General features: G+C 40.0%; 1 protein-coding gene across 2 annotated transcripts; it reads left to right on the top strand.

The window, feature by feature from the left end:
* The first annotated feature begins 5,888 nt into the window (after window positions 1–5,888).
* LOC138849081 (olfactory receptor 2A12-like) lies at window positions 5,889–19,514 on the top strand. Of its 2 annotated transcripts, XM_070071376.1 has the most exons (5): window positions 5,889–9,885; window positions 11,314–11,427; window positions 11,574–11,732; window positions 13,282–13,426; window positions 18,146–19,514. In XM_070071376.1, exon 5 carries the CDS (start codon window positions 18,567–18,569, stop codon window positions 19,491–19,493), a length of 927 nt encoding a protein of 308 aa, XP_069927477.1. In that variant the 5' UTR covers window positions 5,889–9,885; window positions 11,314–11,427; window positions 11,574–11,732; window positions 13,282–13,426; window positions 18,146–18,566; the 3' UTR covers window positions 19,494–19,514. The 2 variants fall into 2 exon arrangements, with proteins under 2 accessions (XP_069927477.1, XP_069927478.1); XM_070071377.1 differs by lacking the exons at window positions 5,889–9,885; window positions 11,314–11,427; window positions 11,574–11,732 and having other exon boundaries at window positions 11,749–13,426.
* The last annotated feature ends 6,097 nt before the right edge of the window (window positions 19,515–25,611 follow it).

Here is a 25,611-nt window from a genome sequence, read left to right as displayed (position 1 = left end):
TATCACTAGAATAACTTTTTTTTAAAAAAAGGCAACTCACAGCTTTTTAGATTTTAGTGTGTGTGTTAAGAATTGAGTACACATCAATATACCTGTGTGCTGGATATTTTTTTTGTTTTTGTTTTTTTTTTATTTAAATGAAATTTATTTAAATATAATACATTTAAAAATCTTAAGATCCAAACCATGTTTTATCTAGGCGTGCATAAGAAAAGCTGATCTAAAAACAACCACATAAGGAAGTGGAAAAAATATAGATTTGAAAAGATCTAGAATCCTGGTAGCACTTCAATAATTAAGACTTCACAATGACAGATTGAAGAATTGTAACAGGGCATCAGTTTCCAACTACTGTAACATTTGTGAAAATAAATATTGATATCCAATCAGTTTAACTAAAACAGTTATTAATAGACAATATAAGTTATCTTTCTTATATTCATCATCCCAACTGCCATTCAAAAAATATTATATTAGTTTAGTTGATGCTGTCTTAGATACTGACAAGTGGGATATAAACATAAGTATAAAGCAAAATGTGTGAGTTTGAGGTTTGATTTGAAATAAAGATTTAAGAGAGATTGATTTCCTCCTTTGGAACCTCAGATAGTACTTCTTAAATATGCACAATTTTTATATGTGAAATTCTTTTAGATAATTTTTTAACTCACTGAAGACCCACCTTTATAGGCAATGGGGATATATCAGTGGGGAAAAAAGGACAAGGAAACCTGTTCTTAGGGAGCTTATGGTCTAGTGGGGGGAGACCAATCAGTCATTCCATCACTAAAATTTGTAATATGTTATGTAGTGATAAATGTTGTGGACAAACATGAAAATACGTAAGAGGCTGGAATAGGAAGTGTGCTGGATATTAACAGCAATCAAATATCAATTATGGACAAAAAAAAGTGCCAGTTTGTGTACTCCCACCCGAGAAGTTCACCAACCTCGCATTTTACTTCTGACAGGATATCAGTACAGATAATCCTTCCAAAGTCCCTTTTCCTCGATTGTTTGTGTTTTGATATTTTTTCTTTACATATAGTTGAACATAAGCATAGTATTTCAACTTACTGGCCCATGCAAGAATCTTAAATTGTGGGAGTATGAAACCACAGTCCTAGTTGTTGGAAAGTAAATAAAAAGATTTTAATTAGTGTTGGTACAAGATGGTTGGTGGGGGAGAAGATCAGCAGGAAGGCGTCTGGTGTTAGGTGACTGGCGCCCTTCACCCAAAAAGAATGAACAGCACAGGCCAAAGCCAGGTTGTACTGGATGTTGAAGGCCAGACTAAGAATCCAGAGACCATGATGTCACCAACACAGGGCCCTCTGGTGGCCTACAAAAATGGAATGGAGCACAGACTATCCACTATCTCATTTCTCCAGGGGAGACGAACTGAACCTAATAGTCTTCCCTGGTGGGGACAGATAAGCAGGAGGCCACGGCCTCCCCATGAACACTACAGACACCTGAAGTCCCAGCTGATAGAGAAGCTCACAATCCTCACAGACCCTCGGCTCAGTGGGACAATCTCTCAGGGGATCCTTGCCAAACATTTCACAGAAGCAGCAAAACCGTGAAATAGCTTGAAGGAAATTTAGCAATGGGGTGAGTGATGTCTACATGAAAATTCCAAATTGAGTTTCAAGATCCTGTCTCTGACCTGGCTCACTTGGGCATTGTGACCATTTGGGGGAGTGAACCAGCAGATGGAAGGTCACTCTCTGTCTCTCTTACTCATCCCCATGTGTTATTGCTTATGTACAATAAGGATGTTGAACCCATACAGGTGGGAAGTACAGTGGTGATCATCAGAGGCTGATCATGAAAAGGAAAAGGGGTGATGTTAGGGAAAGGTCCCCAGGTTTCAGGCTGAGAGCAGAAACTTGGTTAGTGACCTATTGCGCAGTATAGTGACAATAGTTAAGACACACCATTGGCCCAATTACCAAAAAATTAAAGATGGTAATGGAAATGTAACAACAGACACAACAGAAATAAAAGGAATCACCAGAAACCACTACAAAGAGCTGTATGCCAACAAATTGGGAAACCTGGAAGAAATAGATTCCTGGACACATACAACCTTCTGAAACTGATCCATGAAGACATAGAAAACCTAAACAGAGCCATAACCAAGAAATAAATTGAATCAATAATAAACGCGCTACTGAAAAAGAAGAGCCTAGGACCGGACGGCTTCACCGCTGAATTCTACCAGATTCTACCAAATATTTAAAGAACAGCTAACCCCAGTTCCTCTCAAATTATTCAAAACAATTCAAAGGGAAGGAATCCTCCCAAATTCTTTATATGAAGCCAATATCACCTTAATTCCTAAGCCTGGAAAAGATGCAGCAGAGAAAGAAAACTATAGACCTATCTCTCTGATGAATATAGATGCAAAAATACTCAACAAAATCCTGGCCAACTGAATCCAACTACACATCAGAAAGATCATTCACCAAGACCAAGGGGGATTTATCCCTGGTATGCAGAGATGGTTCAACATTCGAAAATCAATCAATGTGATACATCACATGAACAAATTGAGAAACAAAAATCATATGACTATCTCAATAGATGGAGAGAAAGCATTTGACAAAATACAACCCTCTTTCATGATGAAAACTCTAAGCAAACTGGGTTTAGAAAGAACATTCCTCAACACAATTAAGGCAATTTTTGACAGGCCCATGGCCAGCATCATATTGAATGGGGAAAAGTTGGAGGCATTTCCATTGCAAACTGGCACCAGACAGGGATGCCCACTCTCACCATTGCTATTCAATATAGTCCTAGAAGTTTCAGCCAGAGCCATCAGGCAAGAAAAATTAAAGGGATACAAATATGGGAAAGGAGGAACTCAAACTATCCCTATTTGCAGATGACATGATTCTATATTTAGAGGATCCAAAAGATTTCTCTAAGAAACTCTTGGAGCTCATAGAAGAGTTTGGTAAAGTAGCAGCATACAAAGTCAATGCACAGAAATCAACAGCCTTTGTATACACAGAAAATTCTATGGCCGAAGGAGAACTTCTAAGATCAATCCCATTCACAATAGCCACAAAAACAATCAAGTACCTTGGAACAAATTTAACCAAGGATGTCAAAGATCTCTATGATGAGAATTACAAAATATTAAAGAAAGAAATAAAAGAAGACACAAAAAAAATTGAAAAATTTGCCACGTTCATGGATTGGAAGAATTAATATCATGAAAATGTCCATTCTTCTAAAAGCAATTTACAGGTTCAACGCCATAGCAATCAAAATACCAAAGACATTCTTCACAGACCTGGAAAAAATGATGCTAAAATTTATATGGAGGATCAGGAGACCACGAATAGCTAAAGCAATCCTATACAATAAAAACAAACCAGAGGCATCACAATTCCAGACTTCAAGACATACTATAGGTCAGTTATAATCAAAACAGCCTGTACTTGTACAAAAACAGATGGATAGAGACATGGAACACAATAGAAACACCAGAAATCAATCCAAACATTTATAACCAACTCATATTTGACAAAGGAGCTAAAACCAACCACTGGAACATGGACAGCCTCTTCAACAAATGGTGCTCGGAAAACTGGATGTGCACATGTCGAAGTATGAAACAACACCCCTATCTTACACCATATACAAAAATCCACTCAATATGGATTAAAGATCTAAATCTATGCCATGACACCATAAAATTAATCGAGAGTGTGGGGAGCAACTGAGACTAGACTAAGTTACTGGAATTAAGACTTATTCTGTGCATCTGCTCTCCCACAATATGGCTCTGAGAGAGAGACCAAACAACCTCTACACAGCTGCCTCTCGCCAATTTGACTGATGAGCTGCAGGAGCTGATCCTGCTCCTGATTGGAGGAGAGCAGCGTGCTCGGCGTGTGGGTAGCAGAGTTGGGATTGGTGGAAGAGGACTATAAAGGAGGAGAGAGACAACATGCACCAGGAACATCTGAAGGAACATCTGAGGAACCCCTGAGGAACCCCTGAGAGCCGGCCAGCGGTGTGCACTCCTCCGCGGAAGCGGGGAAAGTGGCAGGGGTACCGCCCCTCCACGGAGGTGGAGGGGTCGGCACCCAACCCGGGAAGGACCAGCAGCAAACCCGGGAAGGGCCGAGCAGACAAAAGAACAGCGCAGGGTCCTGTGTCGTTCCTCCGCGAATGGGGGAGCGACAGAGAGCATAGGAGAAACCCTTCAAGACATTGGAACAGGCAAAGAATTCCTGGAAAAGACCCCAGAGACACAGGAAATCAAAGCCAAAATGAAGAATTGGGATTACCTCAAATTGAGAAGTTTCTTTATAGCAAAAGAAACAGTCAGGAAAGTGAAGAGGCAACCAACAGAATGGGAGAAATTATTTGCAAACTACACAACTAATAAAGCATTAACAACTAGAATATATAAAATGATCAAGAAACTCCACAGCAACAAAACAAACAACCCAATAAAAAGATGGGTCAAGGACCTTAACAGACATTTTTCAAAAGAGGAAATCCAAATGGCCAACATGCACATGAAAAATTGCTCAGGATCTCTAGCCATCAGGGAAATGCAAATCAAAACCACAATGAGGTTTCACGTTTCTCCAGTAAGAGTGACCCTCATACAGAAATCAACAAACAACAAATGCTGGAGAGGATGTGGGGAAAGGGGCACCCTAACCCACTGTTGGTGGGAATGTAAACTGGTAAAGCCACTGTGGAACACAGTATGGAGATACCTCAAAAACCTGAATATAAACCTACCATATGACCCAGCCATTTCACTACTGGGAGTTTACCCAAGGGAAAAGAAATCAGTAAACAAAAGAACTATCTGTACCTCCATGTTTATCGCAGCTCAATTCACAATAGCTAAGACATGGAAGCAATCTAAATGTCCATCAACTAAAGACTGGATAAAGAAATTGTGGGATATGTACACGATGGAATACTACAGAACAGTAAAAAAAAAAAAAAGGATGAAATCTGGTCCTTTGGAACAAAATAGAGCCAACTGGAAAACCTCATACTTAGTGAAATAACCCAGTCCCAAAGAGACAAACACCATATGTTCTCCCTGATTCAGGAGAATTAACAGCGTAGCTAAAATGAAAGCTATAGAAGCGAAATAGTCACCTTCAGAACTAATGTCCTCAAGAACCCTTGACCTGATTGTTGAGAGTCAGTTAACTATTATTACTTTTGACTGTGTATATCCTTTTGGTTTGATTTTGTCAGTTTTTTTTTTCTTTTTTCTCTGTTTTCTTTCTCTCTCTCTCATCTCTCTACCTCACACTATAGGCTGAACTCTCTATGTAACACAGAATTAATTACATGTATTTTAAAGCACCAAACCCATAAGAATTAGTGGTATAAACACCATCTTCACTGTTACAATGATCAACTTAAATGTTAAAGGCAACAGATAAACCAGTATAAATTTAAAAGGGATGACATAAATAACATCAAATACCCAGTAAAAATAATAGAATTAAAAAAAGGAAGGAAAGGACCAACAACATGGGAAGCAGTCCACAAAACAGACTCCTAGAATGACTTCTGCAGTAATAACATGCCTAAGCACTTGTGCCATCTTTTGCTGATCTCCCAGGCACATTAACAGGGAGCTGGATCAGAAGTAGAGCATTCGGAACTCAAACCAGTGCTCTGACATGGGATGCTGGCCTTGGTATAAACCATTGCTCCACAAGGCTGGCTCTGCCATATGATTATAATGTAACATTGAAATTCTTGGAATAAAAACTTAACAATATAGTCTGAAAGTAAATATATATTTGGGGAAGGAGGTGGCAAAGATATGCTTTTACTTTTTTTTTTTTTTTTTTTGACAGGCAGAGTGGACAGTGAGAGAGAGAGAGACAGAGAGAAAGCTCTTCCTTTTCCGTTGGTTCACACCCCAATGGCCACTGTGGCCAGCACACCGCGCTGATCCTAAGCCAGGAGCAGGTGCTTCTCCTGGTCTCCCATGCGGGTGCAGGGCCCAAGGACTTGAGCCATCCTCCACTGTACTCCCGGGCCACAGCAGAGAGCTGGACAGGAAGAGAAGTAACCGGGACAGAATCCGGTGCCCCGACTGGGACTAGAACCTGGTGTGCCGGCGCCACAGGCAGAGGATTAGCCTATTGAGCTGTGGCGCCAGCCAAAGATATGCTTTACAGTGGGAGAAGTATAGAGTGGCTTGCAATTGAAGAAGCCAGGGTAGCGCTGAATAAATAGTATTCAATTCCATGAGCTTCCAAATTAAACAATACATTTACAATGGAAATATTTGGTAACTCATTTCAGGAAAACAGTCTGTAATAGATCAACATTGTTTTCTCCCTAGGGAGGATAGAGCCTTGGAGGTGCTGCCTGAATAAATTCCATGGGGGTCAAATTGTCACATCATGAACGTTCAGCCATTCCAAGGGGGAGGGTGGAGACAGGCACAATTCCCAGATCAAGTACACAGTTGGTCCAAATCCTTGCATGCTGCACTCTGTGACATAATCCTTAATGTTGGGACATAGGACTGGAAGTTTCCCTGACCCCTGCCAGTCTTGCTGAGCTCTCACTGCTCTGCATTAATACATGTTTGTGCACGTGCACACACACACATACACACACAGAGAGAGAAAGAGAGAGAGAGAGAGGATGACAGAGCTGGAGAGCCAGAGGTAGAGGGGAAGCAGTCACACTGCTCTACAGGGAAGACAGATTGGTGGATAGAAACTTCAGATTTTGTTCCCTGCACTCCACAGGTGTGTCTCCAGGAAGTGGGCTGTGTTCAAGTGATCAGAGGGTAAAGCTCTCCCATCTAGAAGACTCCTGAGTAGTGCTGTGTCCTATCCCAAACCTCAGGGCAGAAAGAATAACTGGGACTCATCGTCCACCAAACCTGCTTCAGGGGCAGGTGATTCAGCATCAACCTTTCCCCATCTCTGAGTTTTTCTGTACATTGCATTTGAGGGAACGACCAGGAATTCCACCTTACTCTGTAAGAATCATTATCTATACACTGATTGACAGTTTACATGAAACCAGGAGAGATGGCTGGTAGAAATTATCTGGTTTAGAGAGGGAGAAATAGAGACCCCCAGTTCCAAAACCAGACAAGAAAAGGAAAACTATGAACCAATAACCCAATGAAAAAAACTATAAACCAATAACCCAATGAAAAGCATGCAAAAATCCTCAATAAAACATTAGCAAATAGAATCCAAAAACACACCGAAAACATCATTCAACATGATCACATGTGATTTATCCCTTGATGTATGAACGTTTCAACATAAGCCAATCAATAAATTTAATATATCAACATATTGAAGGATAAGCATGATATAATTATTCCTATCAATGCAAAAAATCATTTTATGAAACTCAACACCCATTCCTCTTTCATAAAAGAAGAAACATTTCTCAATATAATAATGTTATATACGTGACAACTCTCAATGTCATATTGAATGGGGGGAAATCGAATGCATTTCCTCTAAGATCTGGAACCACACAAGGATATTTATTGTTACTGCTCTTATTCAATATAGTACTGGAATTTTTAGGAGAAAGAAAGAAATAAAAGGAATACAGATAAAAAGGAGAAAGTCAAACTATTCATTCTCAGATGATATGCTTCTATATACAGAGAAACATAAAGACTCTTCCAAAGCACATTAGAACTGACAAATTCAGTAAAGTCACAGGATACAAAATCAGTAGCATTTTTATACACCAGTAATTAACTCCCTGAGGAAAGAATGATAAAAGCAATCCCATTCACAAGAACTACCAAAAAAAATGCCTTGGAGCAAATGAAACCAAGGAAGTGAATGATCTCTACAATGCACATTACAAAACACTAAAGAAAGAAATAGAAAAAGACACAGAAAATAAAAAGACTACTCATATTTACGGATTGCAAGAAGTAATATGAAAATGTCCATATTACCCAAAGCAATTTACAGATTCAATGCAAACCTCATGAAAATATTCATGACATTTTTCACAATTGTATTAAAAATACTAAAATTCATGTATAAGCACAAAAGATTCAAAAAAGCCAGAACAATCTTGAACAAAAAGAACAAAGCTGGAGGAATCACAATACAAGATTTCAAGGTACACTCCAGGGCTATTGTAAACAAAACAGCACAGTCCTCGCATGAAAATAGACACAAAGATGAATAGAATAGGTCAGAACAGGAGATTCCAGAAATTAATCCATGCATCTACAAATAATTGATCTCTGACAAAAGTGCTCAAAGCAAGTATACTGTTTCTTCAATAAATGGTGCTGGGGAAACTGGATCTCCATATACAGAAGATTAATATTGACCCCTACTTTTCATCCTATACAAAAATGAACTTAAATGGATTATAGATCTAAATGTACGGCCTTAAGTTTTTCAACAACTACAAGAAATAACAGTGGACATAGGTCAAGCTTTGGCAAAGTCAATAACTTTATATAAGGCATCAAATGCCATCATTTAAAGCTGAAGTAGACAAATGGCATTACAAACTAAGAAATTTTGCCTGGTAAATTAAACAATTGACAGAGTGAAGAGAGAGCCAAGAGAATGAGAACAATTGCTTGCAAATAATGCATCTGACAAAGTATTAATATCCACAATATATAAGAAACTCAAAAAACTCAACAGTAAAAAAATCATTAAAATCCAGTTAGAATTAGGAAAAGTATCTGAATAGATTTTTCGCAGGAGAGGAAACACAAATGGCTATAAAATAAATGAACAAAAATCCTCAGTATCACTAGTCATCAGGGAAATTTAAATCAAAACCACGATGTGAGATTACCTCCGTAGTGTAAGAAAGACTATTGACTAAATAAATAAAGTAACAAATTCTGGTGAGGATGTAGAGAAAAGAGAAGAAATGCAAGTTAGTGTAGCCACAGGAAAAACAGTATGGAGGTTCCTCAAACAAATTAAAAAGAGATCTACCATATGGCCCTGCTGTCTCAGTTTTGGGCATATATTTGAAGGAAATGAAAGCAGCATATGAAAGCGCCCCAGTGTTCATGACAACACTATTTACAATAGCCAAGATATGGAATCCATTTCAGTTTCCATTGATGGATATGAGCATAAAGAAAATATGGTATATATACACAATCAAATAATATTCAACCATAAAACAGAAAAAAATTCTGACATTTGCAGGAAAATGGAAGGAACTGACATCATCATGAAAAGTGAAATAAGTCACACAGAGAAAGACGAATGCTATATGCTCTATTTCATATGTGGAAGCTAAAAAAATAAACTTTGATCTGAACTTAGAGTGGTGATTACTAGATATTGGGAGGAGTAAGGATAGGGGATATAGAGGAAGTTATATAATAGGTACCAAAACCCAGTTGGGTAGCAGCAGCAAGTTCTTGCATTCTGTAGTACCATGTGGCAACTATAGGTCACAATAATGTGTTATATCCTGTGTAAGGAACTAGCAAAGATGATATGATGAGAAGGAAGTGAAAACCTTAGTTGCTTAGTTTGATTGGTTTACATTGCATCTATGTGTTGAAATCCCATACTGTACCCCAATTAAAATGTATAAGTATTGCATGTTACACATTTTAAAATATAAAACAATTTTTGCAAGTTATTTAAGCAAAACATAGAAGCAAGCTAAGAGGAATTGCTTTGATCTATCATAGAAGGAAACCAATTTGGGTCAGCATGTTGAAGATGGCTCTTTGGGTGTTTTTGTAGGATGGATATCATGTTTGAAGTCAAATAGGTAAAACAATTAAAATTTACTTTAAAAACAGGAGTAAGAATTTCAAGAGCATGAGCTCATAGGGAGTAGTACCTGCAGGAAGTATACCATGTGATGCAGAATGAAGAGGTAAGTGAAGTGAAGCTCTCCTTCTTATGCATCATTGTAGAAGAGAAATAGCCCAAATTCACCTCCTAATGAATATATATTTTATTTATATGCACAATAAATTAAATACAGTACTATTATTCAGAAGGGTTCCTTCTACAGTTTAAGAATTAAGACTATACAACAATATATAAAATTAATATAAAAATACAATATATATATATAATACATCTGTAATGACGTCACTCACAGATTATTACTGTTTACTATTTTGGCAATACCCTTCTATTTTTCCTCATATATTTGTTATTATTATAGTTCAAATGATATTGCATTTACAGTATTTAAAAATGGATTTTATGTTTCCCATGGAAATAAAAGTTTGACATATTTCTAGATAAAAGAATGCCAATCTATGTGATTGTACTGCTGCATAATGTTTTATTTTTCTATATCTTTAGACATGTTTGATTGTACTGACATTTATTGTTTCCAAAGGCATTAACCATTTAGCTGTTTCTAATTATTTCCTGATATTTAAATAAAATGAATACACTTTTTTTTCTTAAAAAAAAAAAGAATTAAGACTGTAGTTTAAGAATCAATCTCATAGATGTTTTGATTAGACACTTAGGAAGAAAAAAATGGAAGGATTTTATACTCATCAAGCATTATCCATTAATGGAGGAGAAAGAGGTGAATGGGTGGGGGAAGGAGGGGGGGAGGGAGAGGGCGAAAGAGAGAGAGAAATTTGTTCTAAGCATAGGCACTAACAAAGCTAGGAAAGAAAAATGTGGCTAAGAAACCTGGAGATGTTTGGAAAGGAGGGCATACTCAAGACAAGAGAGAATATGAAGTCTCTCCCTATTTGCCAAGTGAAAAGTATTTATGAGAAACTTGGAGTGAATATTTTGAATAGCCTCTTCTTCACTGGGACCTATAGCTACAAGAGATCAAGAAATTTCAGCATTTCTTCTACAGTCAAAGAAGAAGAATTGGAGAGTGGAGCAATTTTAAGAGTAATTAAATAAATAAGTATAGAAAAATATCAATTGGTGGGGACGACACTGCGGTGCAGCAGGTTAACCCCCTGGCCTGAAGCGTCGGCATCCCATATGGGTGCCAGTTCGAGACCTGGCTGCTCCACTTCCGTTCCAGCTCTCTGCTATGGCCTGGGAAAGCAATAGCAGATGGCCCAAGTCCTTAGGCATCTGCCCCACATGGGAGGCCCAGAGGAGGCTCCTGGCTCCTGGCTTTTGATTGGTGCACCTCTGGCCGTTGTGGCCAATTAGGGAGTGAACCAGCAGATGGAAGACCTCTCTGTCTCCGCTTCTCCTCTCTCTGTGTAACTCTCACTTTCAAAGAAATAAATAAATCTTAAAAATAAATATTTATTAGTGGCAAAACATTGAATTTCTTTTTTCTGTGCCATGGTTTTCCTCTTAACAGAAATCTTGTTGCCTTACAATGCCAAGCAAATACACGTAACACCTGTCTTGGGAATATTGAAAGAACAAAATGAATAAACATGGGAGATGCACTCAATAGTTCATCTGCTGATAGGTAAGTAACAAAATCTTCAGCTGTCTCTAGAGAGAATGTGATTAGATATATTACCACAAGGTTGTTTCCCTTGAATCATTATTTTTGTCTTCAGGGAAGGAGTTGCATTCCAAGAATGATAGAAAAAGCCTTGTTTTGTTTTGCAGAAACAACTCCTTCATCAAGTCCAGGGGAGCCCTGACTGAGTTTGACCTCCCAGTGAGGCCCCTTAGAGAGGCGTGTCAGTCCCAGTCTGTACCTTCTCACCTCTCTGTGAGGCTTCTTCTAAGACTACGTTTGATGAAAAGGCCACAGATTGCACTTGTGTAAGTAAAAGTGGTTCCTGTGCATTTGCAGACAACAAAAGGTAATGAGCAATGAATGGCATAGCTGTCTCTGGGTCTTTGTGAGAGGATGGCCCCACTGTGTGTTTTCATCTAGGGTTCTGAGAAGAGCTCTGGGGATCATCACCTCTTTCATGGTCTGAACTTCTTGGCCCCTCCATCCACATCCTCCAACTGACCTTGTGCCAGCTCTTGGCTTTGTCATGACTGTGCTGAGAAGAGAAAAGAATAACCATCCTTGTAGACTACAGTAGAATCTGGCTAAAGGGCTACAAAGAATGTCAGGGGCTGTGCAGCCCCGTTGCTGCTTCTTTCTCATGAAAACCTTAAATCAGAGGTGACAAGTGGTTTGACTGCCCTGAGACTGATTTTCCTCTCTGCTACCTGCCTACCCTGCCCATTCTCAGAAGCAGTCTCAGCAAATAGGACCTATTCCCCAACTGTTCAGGAGGCAGATGTCACTCTCTCACAGGGATGCCCAGCGCTGGCTGGGGCCAAGATTTTGGTTGTGTTGCTTATTTTAGCAGAAGCATTTTTGGACACATTACAGCCTCCTTATGAGTATTGGATCCAGAAATTACCCCTGAATGGTAGAAGTCAAGAGTCTAAATTAATCTATCTTGAAGCACTTGTTGTATGTCTTACTCATTCAATCCTCATGACTATATTATGAGGCAGAGTGAACTACCTCATTTTTCAGTTGGTGCAGCTGAGGCAGAGAGACATAGCAAAGTCACAAAGCTAATGTATAGCAACACAAATGGTTGAACCAGAGAGAAGGACTCTAGAATCTGTGTTTATTTTTAAAAACACGTATTCATTAGGATCAGCTTAGTTTCAAGTTAACTTACCAGAGATAGTAAATCATTTCTAAGCCAAGTACAAAGACTGAACAAACCATGCTGCCCCAGAATCCCATCTTGGATGACCCCAGGGCTCTTGTTTTGGTTAGCTCTAAATCTCCTATGTTCCCCTTTTCCTTCACCACAACGCATTCTCTCTCCTGTGGGGATATTTGGCTTGGACAAACTGCCTTTTGAGATTTTAGTATTTTATTTTCTTCCTCAATACATGGGTGAAGTTAATTTAAATGTTTCTTCTACTTAATTTCAGTTTAAAACTTAATTTGAAAAATCAAAACAAAAAGCAGTAATAGGATGAAAACAAAATGTGTGTTTTTTATTTAAACTCCAAAACAACCAAAAGTTTGAGATATATGTGGAGGTGTTTCTAGTACCAAGACGACTGTGTTGGATTTCTAATCCCAATGACTCAGATCCTTCCTTCCATTTGGTGATGTCTGTAATTGTATTAATAACAAATAGTATTACTAAACTGGTCAGTAGGTGCCAGTCTGATGGCACTTATTGTTTACAGCAGCCCTTAACTACATGTTGTGATCACTTTATTGGGTGAAAATAGTGATGCTCAGCATAAGTTGTTCAAGTTCACATACTGGGTTGAGAATCAAAGATTAGAATGAGTTCATTGCATTCAGCAAGTCATCCATGTTTATTTCATTCTTCTTCAGGGACTTTGTTTTCTGCAGTCACTGCTTGCTTTGCCATTTGACCAATGAACAGAGAAAGGTATCCATGAAGTTTTATACCTCCTTCTGGCTACTGAAGGTCTCTAATGTGCAGCAAGAGTGGCACTCACAGAAGTTCTTATCTCAGGTATCTGCATCATTATTATGTTTGCTTCGGGCTTTTTCAAAGAGAAATAAAAATTCCTAAAAGGCAATATATAGGAGTGAAAACAACACTTTGAGATCCGATCATTTTTAACACCCCTTGTCTCAACTGTTGAGGAACAGTGCTTTTTTTTTTCTCTTCGTACTATTTTTGAACTCTTTACTAGTGTAGGGTTAACTTTATAAAGTTAACTTAAAATACAAATGGGTATTGAGGAGGGAGGAGGAAGAAGGGTGAGAGTATGGGTAGGTTGCAGGGTAGGGTGGAAAATATCACTATGTTCCTGAATCTGTATATATGAAATTTGTATACCTTAAATGAAATTTTTAAAAATCCAACTTTTAAGTTGTAGAATCCAAAATGTAAAACCATACCAATCACTCAAAGAACAACAAGTGTTTTCACCTGATCCAATACTGTTCTTTTGACCTTCCTTGGTTTCACAATAGCTGATAAAAACATGAATATGTAAATAGTCACCCCTTTAGAGTTGTTTCATTATAACCTTGAATGGGAAACATTATACGTATAGTCAATATCCAGGGTTACATACAGTCAGGGTGTAGATTATATTTGATGGAAAGTTGTTTCACTAAGAATTCTACTTGTGTCCATATTTGTTCCTTTCTGTCATAAATAAATAATATTCTAGCCTATTCCTTTATATCATAAATTTCATTTAAAAACATATAAAACTATAATTTCTGATTGTTTTGTTGTAAACAATTCAAGTCATTTTTCAAAAGGAAGCTAATGATTTACATTTGTGATTGCTGAAGCATCCAAGTGCCTCCTGTCCTATATCCCTGGCTGGGTGCAACACAGAGTGTGCATCACTGGTGACAGCCATGGAGGCTTGTCCCTTGTGCTTTTGCAGGATTTGATCGCAGGCTAAGATGGGCTTCCCTGGCCACCAGCCTGGCACTCACCTTGTGGCCTTTCTCCTTATGCCCTGATCTCCACGTCACCCCCAGCAGATATCCTGTCTCATCAAAATACTATCTTGCAAATAAATTTAGTATTTCTGACTTTCTACACCTATTTTAACTTGAATTAAACAGAAGATATGTTACAGATATGAAAATGTAAAGACATTAAAATGTTTGTGTGATAAAGTTCAGTTTCTTAGATTTGTCCAATATTGAACTTTGTTGTACTTATTCACAATTTGGTGGATGTCACAATAGTTTTCAACCTTGTTTAACCCATTATGCCCCATCATCCTATGTATAGCACACCAGTAAAACAAATTGAGCAATAAATGTACCACTTATGATATCTTTGAGCTAAATATATATCATTGAAATATTTTCAGAATTGATAGCTTGAGACTCAGGTTAAAATCCACTTCTACTTTTAGCTAATTGATTTTATTTTTTTATCTTTTATTTAATAAATATAAATTTCCAAAGTACAGCTTTTGGATTACAGTGGCTTCCCACCCAACCTCCCTCCTACCCACAACCTTCTCATCTCCCATTCCCTCTCCCATTTCATTCACATCAAGATTCATTTTCAATTATCATTATATACAGAAGATCAATTTAGATATACTAAGTAAAGATTTCAACAGTTTGCACCCATACCGAAACACAAAGTGTAAAGTACTGTTTGAATACTACTTATAGCATTGATTCACATAATACAACACATTAAGGACAGAGATCCTACATGTGGAGTAAGTGCACAGTGAGTCCTGCTGTTGACTTAACAATTGACTCTCTTGTTTATGGCATCAGTCATCACCCGAGGCTCTTGTCATGAGTTGCCAAGGCTATGGAAGCCTTTTGATTTCGCCAACTCCGATCTTCTTTAGACAAGAGCATAGTAAAAGTGGAAATTCTCTCCTCCCTTCAGAGAAAGGTACCTCCTTCTTTGATGGCCTGTTCTTTCCACTGGGATCTCACTCACAGAGATCTTTCATTCAGGTCATTGTTTTTTCTGCCACAGTGTCTTTGGCTTTCCATGCCTAAAATACTCTCATGAGCTCTTCAGCCAAATCAGAATGCCTTAAGGGCTGATTCTGAGGCCAGAGTGCTGTTTAGAACATGCTAATAGATTTTCTTGATCTTTGTTTTTGTTTAAGACAAACAAGAAAAGTGTGTCTTTAAACAAAAAATGAAATTGAGGTTTTTTTGTTTCAACTTTCTTTTTTAATGCTCTCCTTTACATACTTCAGTGACTTTTGTCCAATTTATTTCTAAGAAAATCTACTCAATCTGTTGCAACTTCAGAAGAAAATCAGTATAAATAATGTACAACTTCAATTCTATAATACATTGTTGCTTTTTCCAAATTATAATTTCTTTTTTCCATGATACTGCATAAGGCTTGCTAAAACATGAACAAAAGTGCAACCAGTTTATGAAAAAGGAAAGTCCCTGCATATTCTTACTTTGGAGACATGATCATTAGTATAGTTTTATTTCTACCTGTATTACCCTGCATGTGTATAAATAGGTACAAAAAATATGTCTGTAAATATTTATATTATAAAATATAAAACATCATGCAATATATACCTACACTGATGTCTAGTCACAAAATAAATTTCCATAAAATCTGGTATAAGAGTAGCCAAATGATAAATCTTCATGTAACTTCCAAATTTAAAAAAAATACATAAAGTTTGCCAAAAAATGTGAAGACTTCAAAAATTTTTTGGAAAACAGAATGAAAACCTAAGTTCACCTTGTGCAAAAACATTTGAAATCCATGCATAATTTTTTGTAATATGCATTTCCACTAAATTTTTGAAGACTCCTCAAATGCACAACCTCTTGCCCCTATGGTCAGGAGCACTGGTTGCTTTCTTTTCCCAGAACTCCCCAGGTGCTTCTGGCTCAGTGACTTGACTTACTCTTCCTCTACCATTCCTCACACAAGGACCCTTCCTCCTGGGGCTCTGGTCAAGGCGATTTCCTTCATTGTCAAGCTCTACACATGCCTTGTCTTGTGAATGACCTTTCCCTAGAGCCCATCTAAAGGAGCCCCTTTAAACCACCTAACTTCCTATCATTGCAGACACTTCTGCAAATTCTTCTCACAATCTACAGCTGCCTTGTTTACTCATGCACCCCTGGTGTTTTACAGGTGGTAATGAGCCATGCCCTCTCTCTGCTCCAGGTCTAGAAAAATTAAATTGAGAAACACAATCAATAATCAGCTAGAAATAATAGCTATATTTTTGTTACCGAGGTTTTCTAGAAAACATGGTTTATACCTTCAGCAACATTTATCTCCAAATTAAAATCACACAGCCCAGTGAAACAGAACTGGATCCTGTGTGCTCTGTGCCCAAAGGGGTAAAAATGCACATGAACTAAAAAAAGAGCATGGACAAGGGACAACCTCAGGTTCTTTTTCCTGTTTCATAGTTATAAACATCAGGGGAAGGAGGGGGAGGTATGTGCTAAAGCGTTTCTCTGTGGGAGTAGAGAGCTTTTCTCCTCTGAACGGCAAGGTGAAGAGTGGAAAAGAAGCATTTCAGCCAGCAGTCACTTCTTCACTATGTGTTTCTTGTTCAAAACATGACTACCTTACACCCTGCTACACCTCCAGAGCATGAGACAAAGGTTGGGACAGATATGCATTAAAGAACATTTCAAAAGAGTGATATTTATATTGTTACAGTTACATAAAATTTTTATTGGTTTGAATTTATTAAATTTATATTATGTAAATTTTCTGGAGGGCAGCTGGCAACAGGTAGCAAAATTTTGAAATGTCTCTATATTCAGCATCAGCCATTTTATTTTTACACTTTATCCTAAAGAAATATTGTTGAACATGTGCAAAATTTAAGTATATAAGAATATTGCTCTCAATGATATTAAATTGGAATTAATAGGAACTAAGAATATCTGACAATATATATTAAATTATAAGAGTATTTGCTGCTTTTATGTTATATATTGCTTTATACTTTTATGTATATGTGTTTGTCATATAAAATATTATACAAGATATACTTCAAAAGTTCATGGAAATGTAACGAAAAGATAAGTTGAGGGTGAGCATTTGGCCTAGCCGAGAACATACCAATTACAATACCCTCACCCCATTTCAGAGAACCTGGGTTCAATACCCACCCACCTCCAGCTGTGACTCTGGCATCCTGCTAACGCAGATACCGGGATTAGTGTCGATCCTTCAAGTAATCAGGTTCCAGCCACCTACATGAGACACCTGGATTGAGCTCCTGGCTTCTGGCTTCAGCCCAGCTCAGTCTCTGCTGTTGTGGATATTTGGGAAATGAACCAGCAAATGGGCGCGCTCTCTATCTCTGCTGAAGGGCTTGAGGCATCACCTGCTGCCTCTCAGGGTGTGCATTAGCAGGAAACAGGAATGAAAAGTGGAAACAAATACAGAATGTGGGGTCCAAATGGCACCATAACAGCTTTGCCAAATGTCTGTCCCTGCAATAATTATTTTTAAGATTTTGTTGGATTTGAACATTTGAGGAAGGAAGAGAATTGACGGAGGGAGAGACAGAGAGAGGAAAATACAGTTCTCTTCTTAAAGTTGTACCTATGAAATTCATGAAATCTGTTCTCTTTATATTAATAAAAATTTTTAAAAATACAGGTAGGTCCCATGGTGCTAATGAAAAAATGTGAATAAAGCACCAGGTCACAAGGTTTCTAGAAATGTTTCCATCTGTCCCTGTCCTGATTTTCTGTCTTCTTGCTGGCTGGACAGATCCACAGACTTTCCAGGAAGAGCCCGCTAGAAATCAACCAGTGCTCAAACCTTCCACCCATGAAGCCTGCCCAGATACATATGAACAGCAACAGACTCTGAGCATGACAACAGGTGGTGAGGAAAATAAGGTAACTTCTGAGATGTCACTATATTGTGAAAGGCAAAAGAATAAAGAACCAAACATACTCAAACACAATATAAATATTTATCCAATTATTCTTTTGGTGAATTTTCTCACATTTTAATAAGCAGATGTATTAAGTTTATCAAACATATCTGAAAATAAATTTTGGATCCCTCATGCAAAGTGATACATTTCTAGACGCCTGCTCTTTAACACTAAATAATTTGTGTCTTTGTTCTGCAGCCTTGACCTTTGTGTCATAGATGAGGATTTGTCTTTCTCAGTCACAGGAGCATGGGAGGCAACCAGACATGGATTGTAGAAGTCACGTTGCTCGGGTTCCTGGTGGATCCAGCACTGGAGTTTCTCCTCTTCTGCCTTTTCTCTCTCTTGTATATGATTACCCTGCTGGGGAACGGTGTCATCCTTGGGACAATCTGCCTGGACCCTAGACTCCACACTCCCATGTGCTTCTTCCTCTCTCATCTGGCCGTCCTTGACATGTCCTATGCTTCCAACAATGTCCCCAAGATGCTGGCAAACCTAGTGAGCCAGAAAAGAACCATCTCCTTCGTTCCATGCATAATACAGACATTCTTGTATTTGGTCTTTGCTGCCACAGAGTGTCTGATTTTGGTAGTGATGTCCTATGATAGGTATGTGGCCATTTGCCACCCTCTCCATTACACTGTCATCATGAGCTGGAGAGTGTGCACTGTCCTGGCTGTCATGTGCTGGGCATTTAGCTTCCTCTTGGATGTGGTCCATTTAGTTCTCCTCCTGAGGCTGCCCTTCTGCGGGCCTCATGAAATCAACCACTTCTTCTGTGAAATCCTGTCTGTCCTCAAGCTGGCCTGTGCTGACACAACGCTCAACCAAGTGGTCATCTTTGCAGCCTGTGTGTTCATCTTGGTGGGGCCCCTGTGCCTGGTGCTGGTCTCCTACACCTGCATCCTGGTTGCTATCCTGAGGATCCAGTCCAGAGAGGGCCGCACAAAGGCCTTCTCCACGTGCTCCTCCCACCTCTGTGTGGTGGGGCTCTTCTTTGGCAGTGCCATTGTCATGTACATGGCCCCCAGATCCAGCCACCCTGAGGAGCAGCAGAAGATCCTTTCCCTGTTTTATAGCCTTTTCAACCCTATGCTGAACCCCCTGATCTACAGCCTGAGGAATTCGGAGGTCAAGGGTGCCCTGAGGAGGGCGCTGTGGAGGAGAGGCTGATGTGAGAGAGATCAAAGGGCAACAAGGGGAAGAGGTTCTGCTCCCTATAAAAGATGGAAATTTTCTGTCCTGTGCTAGAGTATCTTCTACTGAAAGATGGAATATTATAGACCTATACATATAAACTGCAATCCTAACCATTTGAGATGAAAATAGGCTAATGCCTTCCTGACCATGGGGAGGATTAGGTTTGTTAAGAATACATTGAAAGCAGTAGTCATAAAATGTGGCAGTTTGAGAGTATTAGATCTCTCCAAAATAATTCCCTCTGTTCATCACAGTCACCACTAAGAAGCAGGAAATGTAGCCATAGACTAAGTGATAAAATTCACACTGCTTGTATCCAGCAGATAAACTGAACAGTTCATATAAAGAACGTGACAAGGGTCCGGCTCTGTGGCGCAGCAGGTTAAAGCCCTGTTTGGATATGAATGTCTCCAATAAAACTTTATTTAGAAAAATAAGCGGCTGATCACATGGTGTCTGGGGGTACTGGCACTGTACCAGTTCATTCCCCGGCTGCTCCTCTTCGGATCTAGCTCTCTGCTTATGGCCAGGGAAAGCAGTGGAAAGATGGCCCTAGTGCTTGGGCCCCTGCACCCATGTAGGGGACCCAGCAGAGCTCCTGGTTCCTGGCTTCAGCCTGGCCCAGCCCCAGCCATTGTGGCCATTGGTGAGTGAATAGCAGATGGAAGATTCTCTCTCTCTCCCTCTTTCTCTGTAACTCTGACTTTCAAATAAATAAAATAAATCTTTAAAATAAAAAATGATGTCCTTGGACCATAGTTTTCCAACCCTTCTTCTAGATCTAGAAGATAATCCATTTCCAAGTAATAAACAGAGATCTTCACTGGGAGTGGGGGATAGGGCTCACGCATCACATACTCAGATGTGTTTGATTTACAAGTATTACTGGACACTTTGGAGCCATTCTATAGTAAGATTTTTTCTTCTGATAACTTTTTTTTTTTTTTTGACAGGCAGAGTGGACAGTGAGAGAGAGAGAGACAGACAGAAAGGTCTTCCTTTTGCCATTCGTTCACCCTCCAATGGCCGCTGCAGCTGGCGCATTGCGCTAATCCGATGGCAGGAGCCAGGTGCTTATCCTGGTCTCCCATGGGGTGCAGGGCCCAAGCACTTGGGCCATCCTCCACTGCAGTCCCGGGCCACAGCAGAGAGCTGGCCTGGAAGAGGGGCAACCGGTACAGAATCCGGCACCCCGACCGGGACTAGAACCCGGTGTGCCGGCGCCGCAAGGCGGAGGATTAGCCTATTGAGCCGCGGCGCCGGCCTCTTCTGATAACTTCTAAAACATACCACGACATAATTGCCTTTGGACTGTAGATAAACGTGACTGCTCCTTCACATTTAGATAACAATATTAGCAATCCAATGAAAACAAGCATAGAAGCATCTTGTAAAATTAGTTTTTTTTAAATAGTAGATTTTTTACAACCTTGAAATTTTAGTTGTTTTATTTTTAATTCTATACCAATTTTATTAGAAACTCTTTATACAATGATGGTTCAAATGGTTCTTGTTATAATTATATATTCAGAAGTTGCAGGTTTTTTTCCTATGATTCATAGGATTATAGTAAATTTTCTACTTTGTGAAGGTTCTTTTTTCATTGATGGAATGCAGAGGTTATTATTGGAAATGGCCAACTTTTATTAAAATGTTTCTGGAAATAAAGCTAATGTGTAGTGAGCATTTACTAGGTGAAAGGCACAATATCAGTATTTTACCTGCACATCTCATTTAAACTGTGTGACAATCTATGTAGGATGCAATCCTATTTGACCTACTGTGTAATAAGGAAGGGAGCCACAGAAAATTTCAGAAACCTCAGTACCATCATCTCATGGCCAGTTAGGTTTTCTACTCAGAGCCTTCTGAGTCACCTGCATCTGCTGAAATCAATGTTCTCCCTTCTTTGACTCCATTTTAAATACTTCCAAGGAGAAAGAAAAATGCCTTGATCTGATACTCGCAGCCACATGCTTTTGATCCTACGCTAGAAATAAACCATCTGAGACACAGTGCACTAACCTCAGATGAGATTGATAGAGACAGGAGATTTTAATTTTTTTGCCAGGGGAGGGGTCACGAGGGTGGGAATAACTAGCCAGCAACAAAGTGTCTAAGTTCAGACACAGGTCTTGCAAAAGCCCTGGTAACCTTGTCCAGAGGCTCTGAGGGCTCGGCAGGCTGTCCACTCTCCTCCTGCCATGGTGCAGGGCCCTATCCTCCCTTCCCCTTTCCTGGAAACAGAGCCTACTCCCATCATATTTTCCCTGAGGAAGGTGATTTCTGAGCAGTCATAAAGCCCAATTTTTAAATTTTTCTGGAAAGCCTGTTCTTCATATCTGGACTTACCTTCTGGCTGATCTTCCTTTTGGGCCTGGCAATTGGCACAGGGTTAGATTGCTGCTTGGGATGCCTGCATCCCATATGGGAGTACCCTGGCTCCACGTCCACTTGATGCTTGCAGATTCAGGGAGGCAGAAGGTGATGCCACAAGTTCTTGGTGACCATCTATCCATATTCCTGCACTGAATTCTAGACTCCTTGGCCTGGCTCTGCCCTGTCTATCATGGGCATTTGGGAAGTGACCCAGTAATTGGAAGCTCTCTCTCTGTCTCTGTCTCTCTGCCTTTCAAATAAATAATAGAGAAAAACTAAGGAAATGAAAATGTATTGTCCCCTTTTGTTCCCTTGCAAATGTTCTGATTTCTAGACTGCATCTCTAACATGACCCTGAAGCCCTTTTTCTCTCTTTTTTAATCCCTGCTCTTGTGTTTTTCACTCTTTAGGGTTCTTTTTTAAAGCTGATGTCTGTATAAAAGATCAGCAAGTGGGACTAGGCCACCAATGCCACTTGTCACATAAATGGGAGGGCATGAATAATGTCACTTCTCATCAGTCTGTTGGCCTGCAGTTTAATCAGTGGGTTCAATGGCACAACTTGAGTTTCACAGAAGGAAACAGCCAGTGGCATTAACCAAGGGTTCTGGTTTCGACAGAAGAGGCCCTGCCAAGGGCTGATATTTAGGCACCTACTGCTTACATGTTAAAGAAATTCCTGGTTGTGGGAATGAGTTCAGAATGGTCACGTGAATGTGAGTGTAAGTTCTGTGTAGAGGGACGTGGTGCCTTGTGGCTGAGGGAGTCCTGGAGCCAAGTGCATGGCAGGTGAGGAATGAGGAGACTATAGGGGAGGTAGGAAACGTGTGTGCTCACATGTTCAGATGGCTGTGCTCAAAGGCAGAGTGACATGCCCGGGTGAGGCTGCTCTCCTGTCTTCCATCTGTTCTTGCTCCCATCAGGTTCCTCGCTATGCAGAGCTTGACCACATGGTTTGTGAGTGAGGCAGTGAGTCTGTCCTGTATGCTCTGGTGTGTGACCTAATGCAGCTGGGCTGATCTTGCTCATGGAGCTCCTTCTGCCTTTGAGTCTTCACCTTCTTCCCTCCTGCACACTCACTCCTTCCACTCCTGCTTCTCTCTGCACAGCTCCTGAGGCTGCCCCACACTCCAGAGAAGCAGCAGTTTTTCCAGGTGGTCTCTCCTTACTGCCTGTTGCTCACTATTGCTTCACTGCTGTTACTCTCAACTCATTTCTGTCTGTAGTTGGGGTGCGTGTGTGTCAGTGTCTCCTAATGAGTCTGCAGGTGAACTTGGGAGGACACATTAGAAAGTGGAGGAAGGAACCTCAGGCCTCTTCTGTGGGTTCTCCCCCACGTCTGGCTTTCTGTCCTCTGCAAGATTGCTGGACCCTGTTGGAGGCCACCAACCTCTTGCCTCTGCATTTGGGTATCCTTTCATGCATCTTGGAGATATTTGGAGCTCTGTGACTACCCTACATCCAGGACCTCTACTTGCTGGACCCACAAAATTCTCGGGATAATGCCAAGTACTGCCCCTGGCCATGGTCACAACAGTTTCTGTCTTGAAGGGTCTCAGCCGTAAGGAAGATTCTCTCAGTTCCAGGGAGGTGCTTGATACTGCAGTCTACAGCTATAAAACACAGAGTCCAGGCTGCTCAGGGGTATTGGTGTCAGCTCAGAGGTATTAGATGAGGTCTGCAATGCCAGCACCATCTCCGAATGGAGCCCCCCCTCAGTCCTGGCACCATTGTTTGTCTGTTTGGGACCTGGATTGCCTCCTATTCTTTCCCCAGGTGTTAGGTGGAAAATGTCCCATTAGTCATTGTGCTGTGTAGAAGGAAATAATCCGGCAGCAAGGTTAACAGTGTAATTCCTGTGATGATATGCTGTCAGAAATTAAACGCTTTTGCTGGGTTGTAAAAAGCCATCTAGACAAAGGGCCATGAAATATGAATAGACACATTCATGAACTGCCTCAGATTAACAATCCACCACCTAAACCAACATCTAGAGCCCATCTGGCTTCCAGAAGTTTCCCAAATACACTTCCTAATGACACTTGTCTCCCTGCCTTGAGCAGTTCCCACACACTCATCTGCACTAGGTTCTTATCCTTGTTAACCCTGTAACTGTTCACTGAGCACACCTAGAGGGTTGAAATTAACCTGTAAATGTACTGTGTACACTCAATGGCTTTTTCACTCACAGTGTTGAATGTAATAATTATCAAGTTTTCAACCATTTTCATTGCTAATTACATATGCCACAGCATGATTTTGATTCTACTAATTGTGGGTATTTAGGTTGTTTCCAGGTTTTGACCCCTGGACACAATATGCCACTGGTCTTCATTGATTGGGCATAGGAGCAATCATGTCCATAGATTATACCAGGACTGGAATTCTAGGTTCCTGGGTTAGAACAGTGCAAGCATTGTTGTTAGGGTTAAAAAAAATACGTAAAGCCAGATATGCATTCTATGCAGTGATGATGAGAAAAATGAAACAAATTGGAATAAGGTGACATATTGTATTAATAGATTCAAGGTTCAGTGTCAAGGACATAATCAGTGTGGTTTCTAAACACATCCTGCACACCTCATGCGATCTTGATGTCTTCACACCTCTCATCAGGAAAGAACTGGCACAGCTGGCTTCCAGCTAGGCACTCCATCTGTATGTGCATTTCACAGGGAAATTCTTGTGCTTTGAGCCCTCTAAAACCACAAGACAAAGGTTTAGAAATAAAGGTGTGGAGAGTTGGGGTGGGAGGGTAGAGTCCTCAGGAGCTAGGCACTGGGCCTCCATTTTGGGAGAATCAGTAAAAATGCAGAGCCTGCAGCACCAGGGGAAGACAGCAGGCTGCATGGCTATTTTGTGCAAAGAAGGAAGGCTGAGGGATGGAGACCAGAGTGAGGGGTGGTCACAGAATTGGATGAGATGGAGGTCAGAAAGAGGGACGGCCACTTTTGGCCAAGGAAGAAAATATTTGATATTTAGCTCACCATCCTTATCCCCAATTCCATGTCCTGTCTCTCCACCCTCCTTCTGCTTTCCCCTCCAGCTCCTCATATCATAGAGGGGTGGCACGATCCAAGCATGTGTGTGGATTCTTGTATGAATAGGTGCAAATATTAACCTCCAAAGTTTTAGTATAAGGAAGTGGCATCTTTTGAGAGTTCATCAAATCATCAGGGCAGAGCCCTCATTGGTTCCCTTAAAAAAGTAGGCCTCCGGGAAGCTACCTTGACCTTCTATCATGTGAGGATATACACCGAAGAGACCATGTATAGACCAGGAAAGGAGCCCTTCTCAGATACCACAGACCTCCCAGCATGCACAACTACAAGAAACAAGTTTCTGTGTCTTATAAGCTAAGTAGAGTGTGGCGTTTTGTTCTAGCAGCTGGAATGTGCTGAGATGTGACGCAGGCATCTAAACAGTAGCTCACACATATGTGTTAGCTCATTTTGATGTCATAGGAAAAATATTTCTCTATTGAAGGAAAAGATAGGATAATAAGAAACTCCTAATATTTTAAATAGAGCACACTATTGGGAAGAGTTTATAATATCACCTAAATATTGAAATAATATTTAGTTCAGTTCAGTTTATATCCATATTCACCAAAAGCAATCATGTTAGTAATAGACTGATCATAATACTTAATTTAAAAAATTACCAGGACCACAATGATAGCAAATAAAACAAACATTTAATGGTATGGAAT

Source organism: Oryctolagus cuniculus, chromosome 3 (assembly GCF_964237555.1).
Source record: "Oryctolagus cuniculus chromosome 3, mOryCun1.1, whole genome shotgun sequence".
Lineage (NCBI taxonomy): Eukaryota > Metazoa > Chordata > Mammalia > Lagomorpha > Leporidae > Oryctolagus > Oryctolagus cuniculus.
The sequence above is the reverse complement of the archived record's forward strand: the minus strand, read 5'-3'. Positions and strand labels throughout refer to the sequence as shown.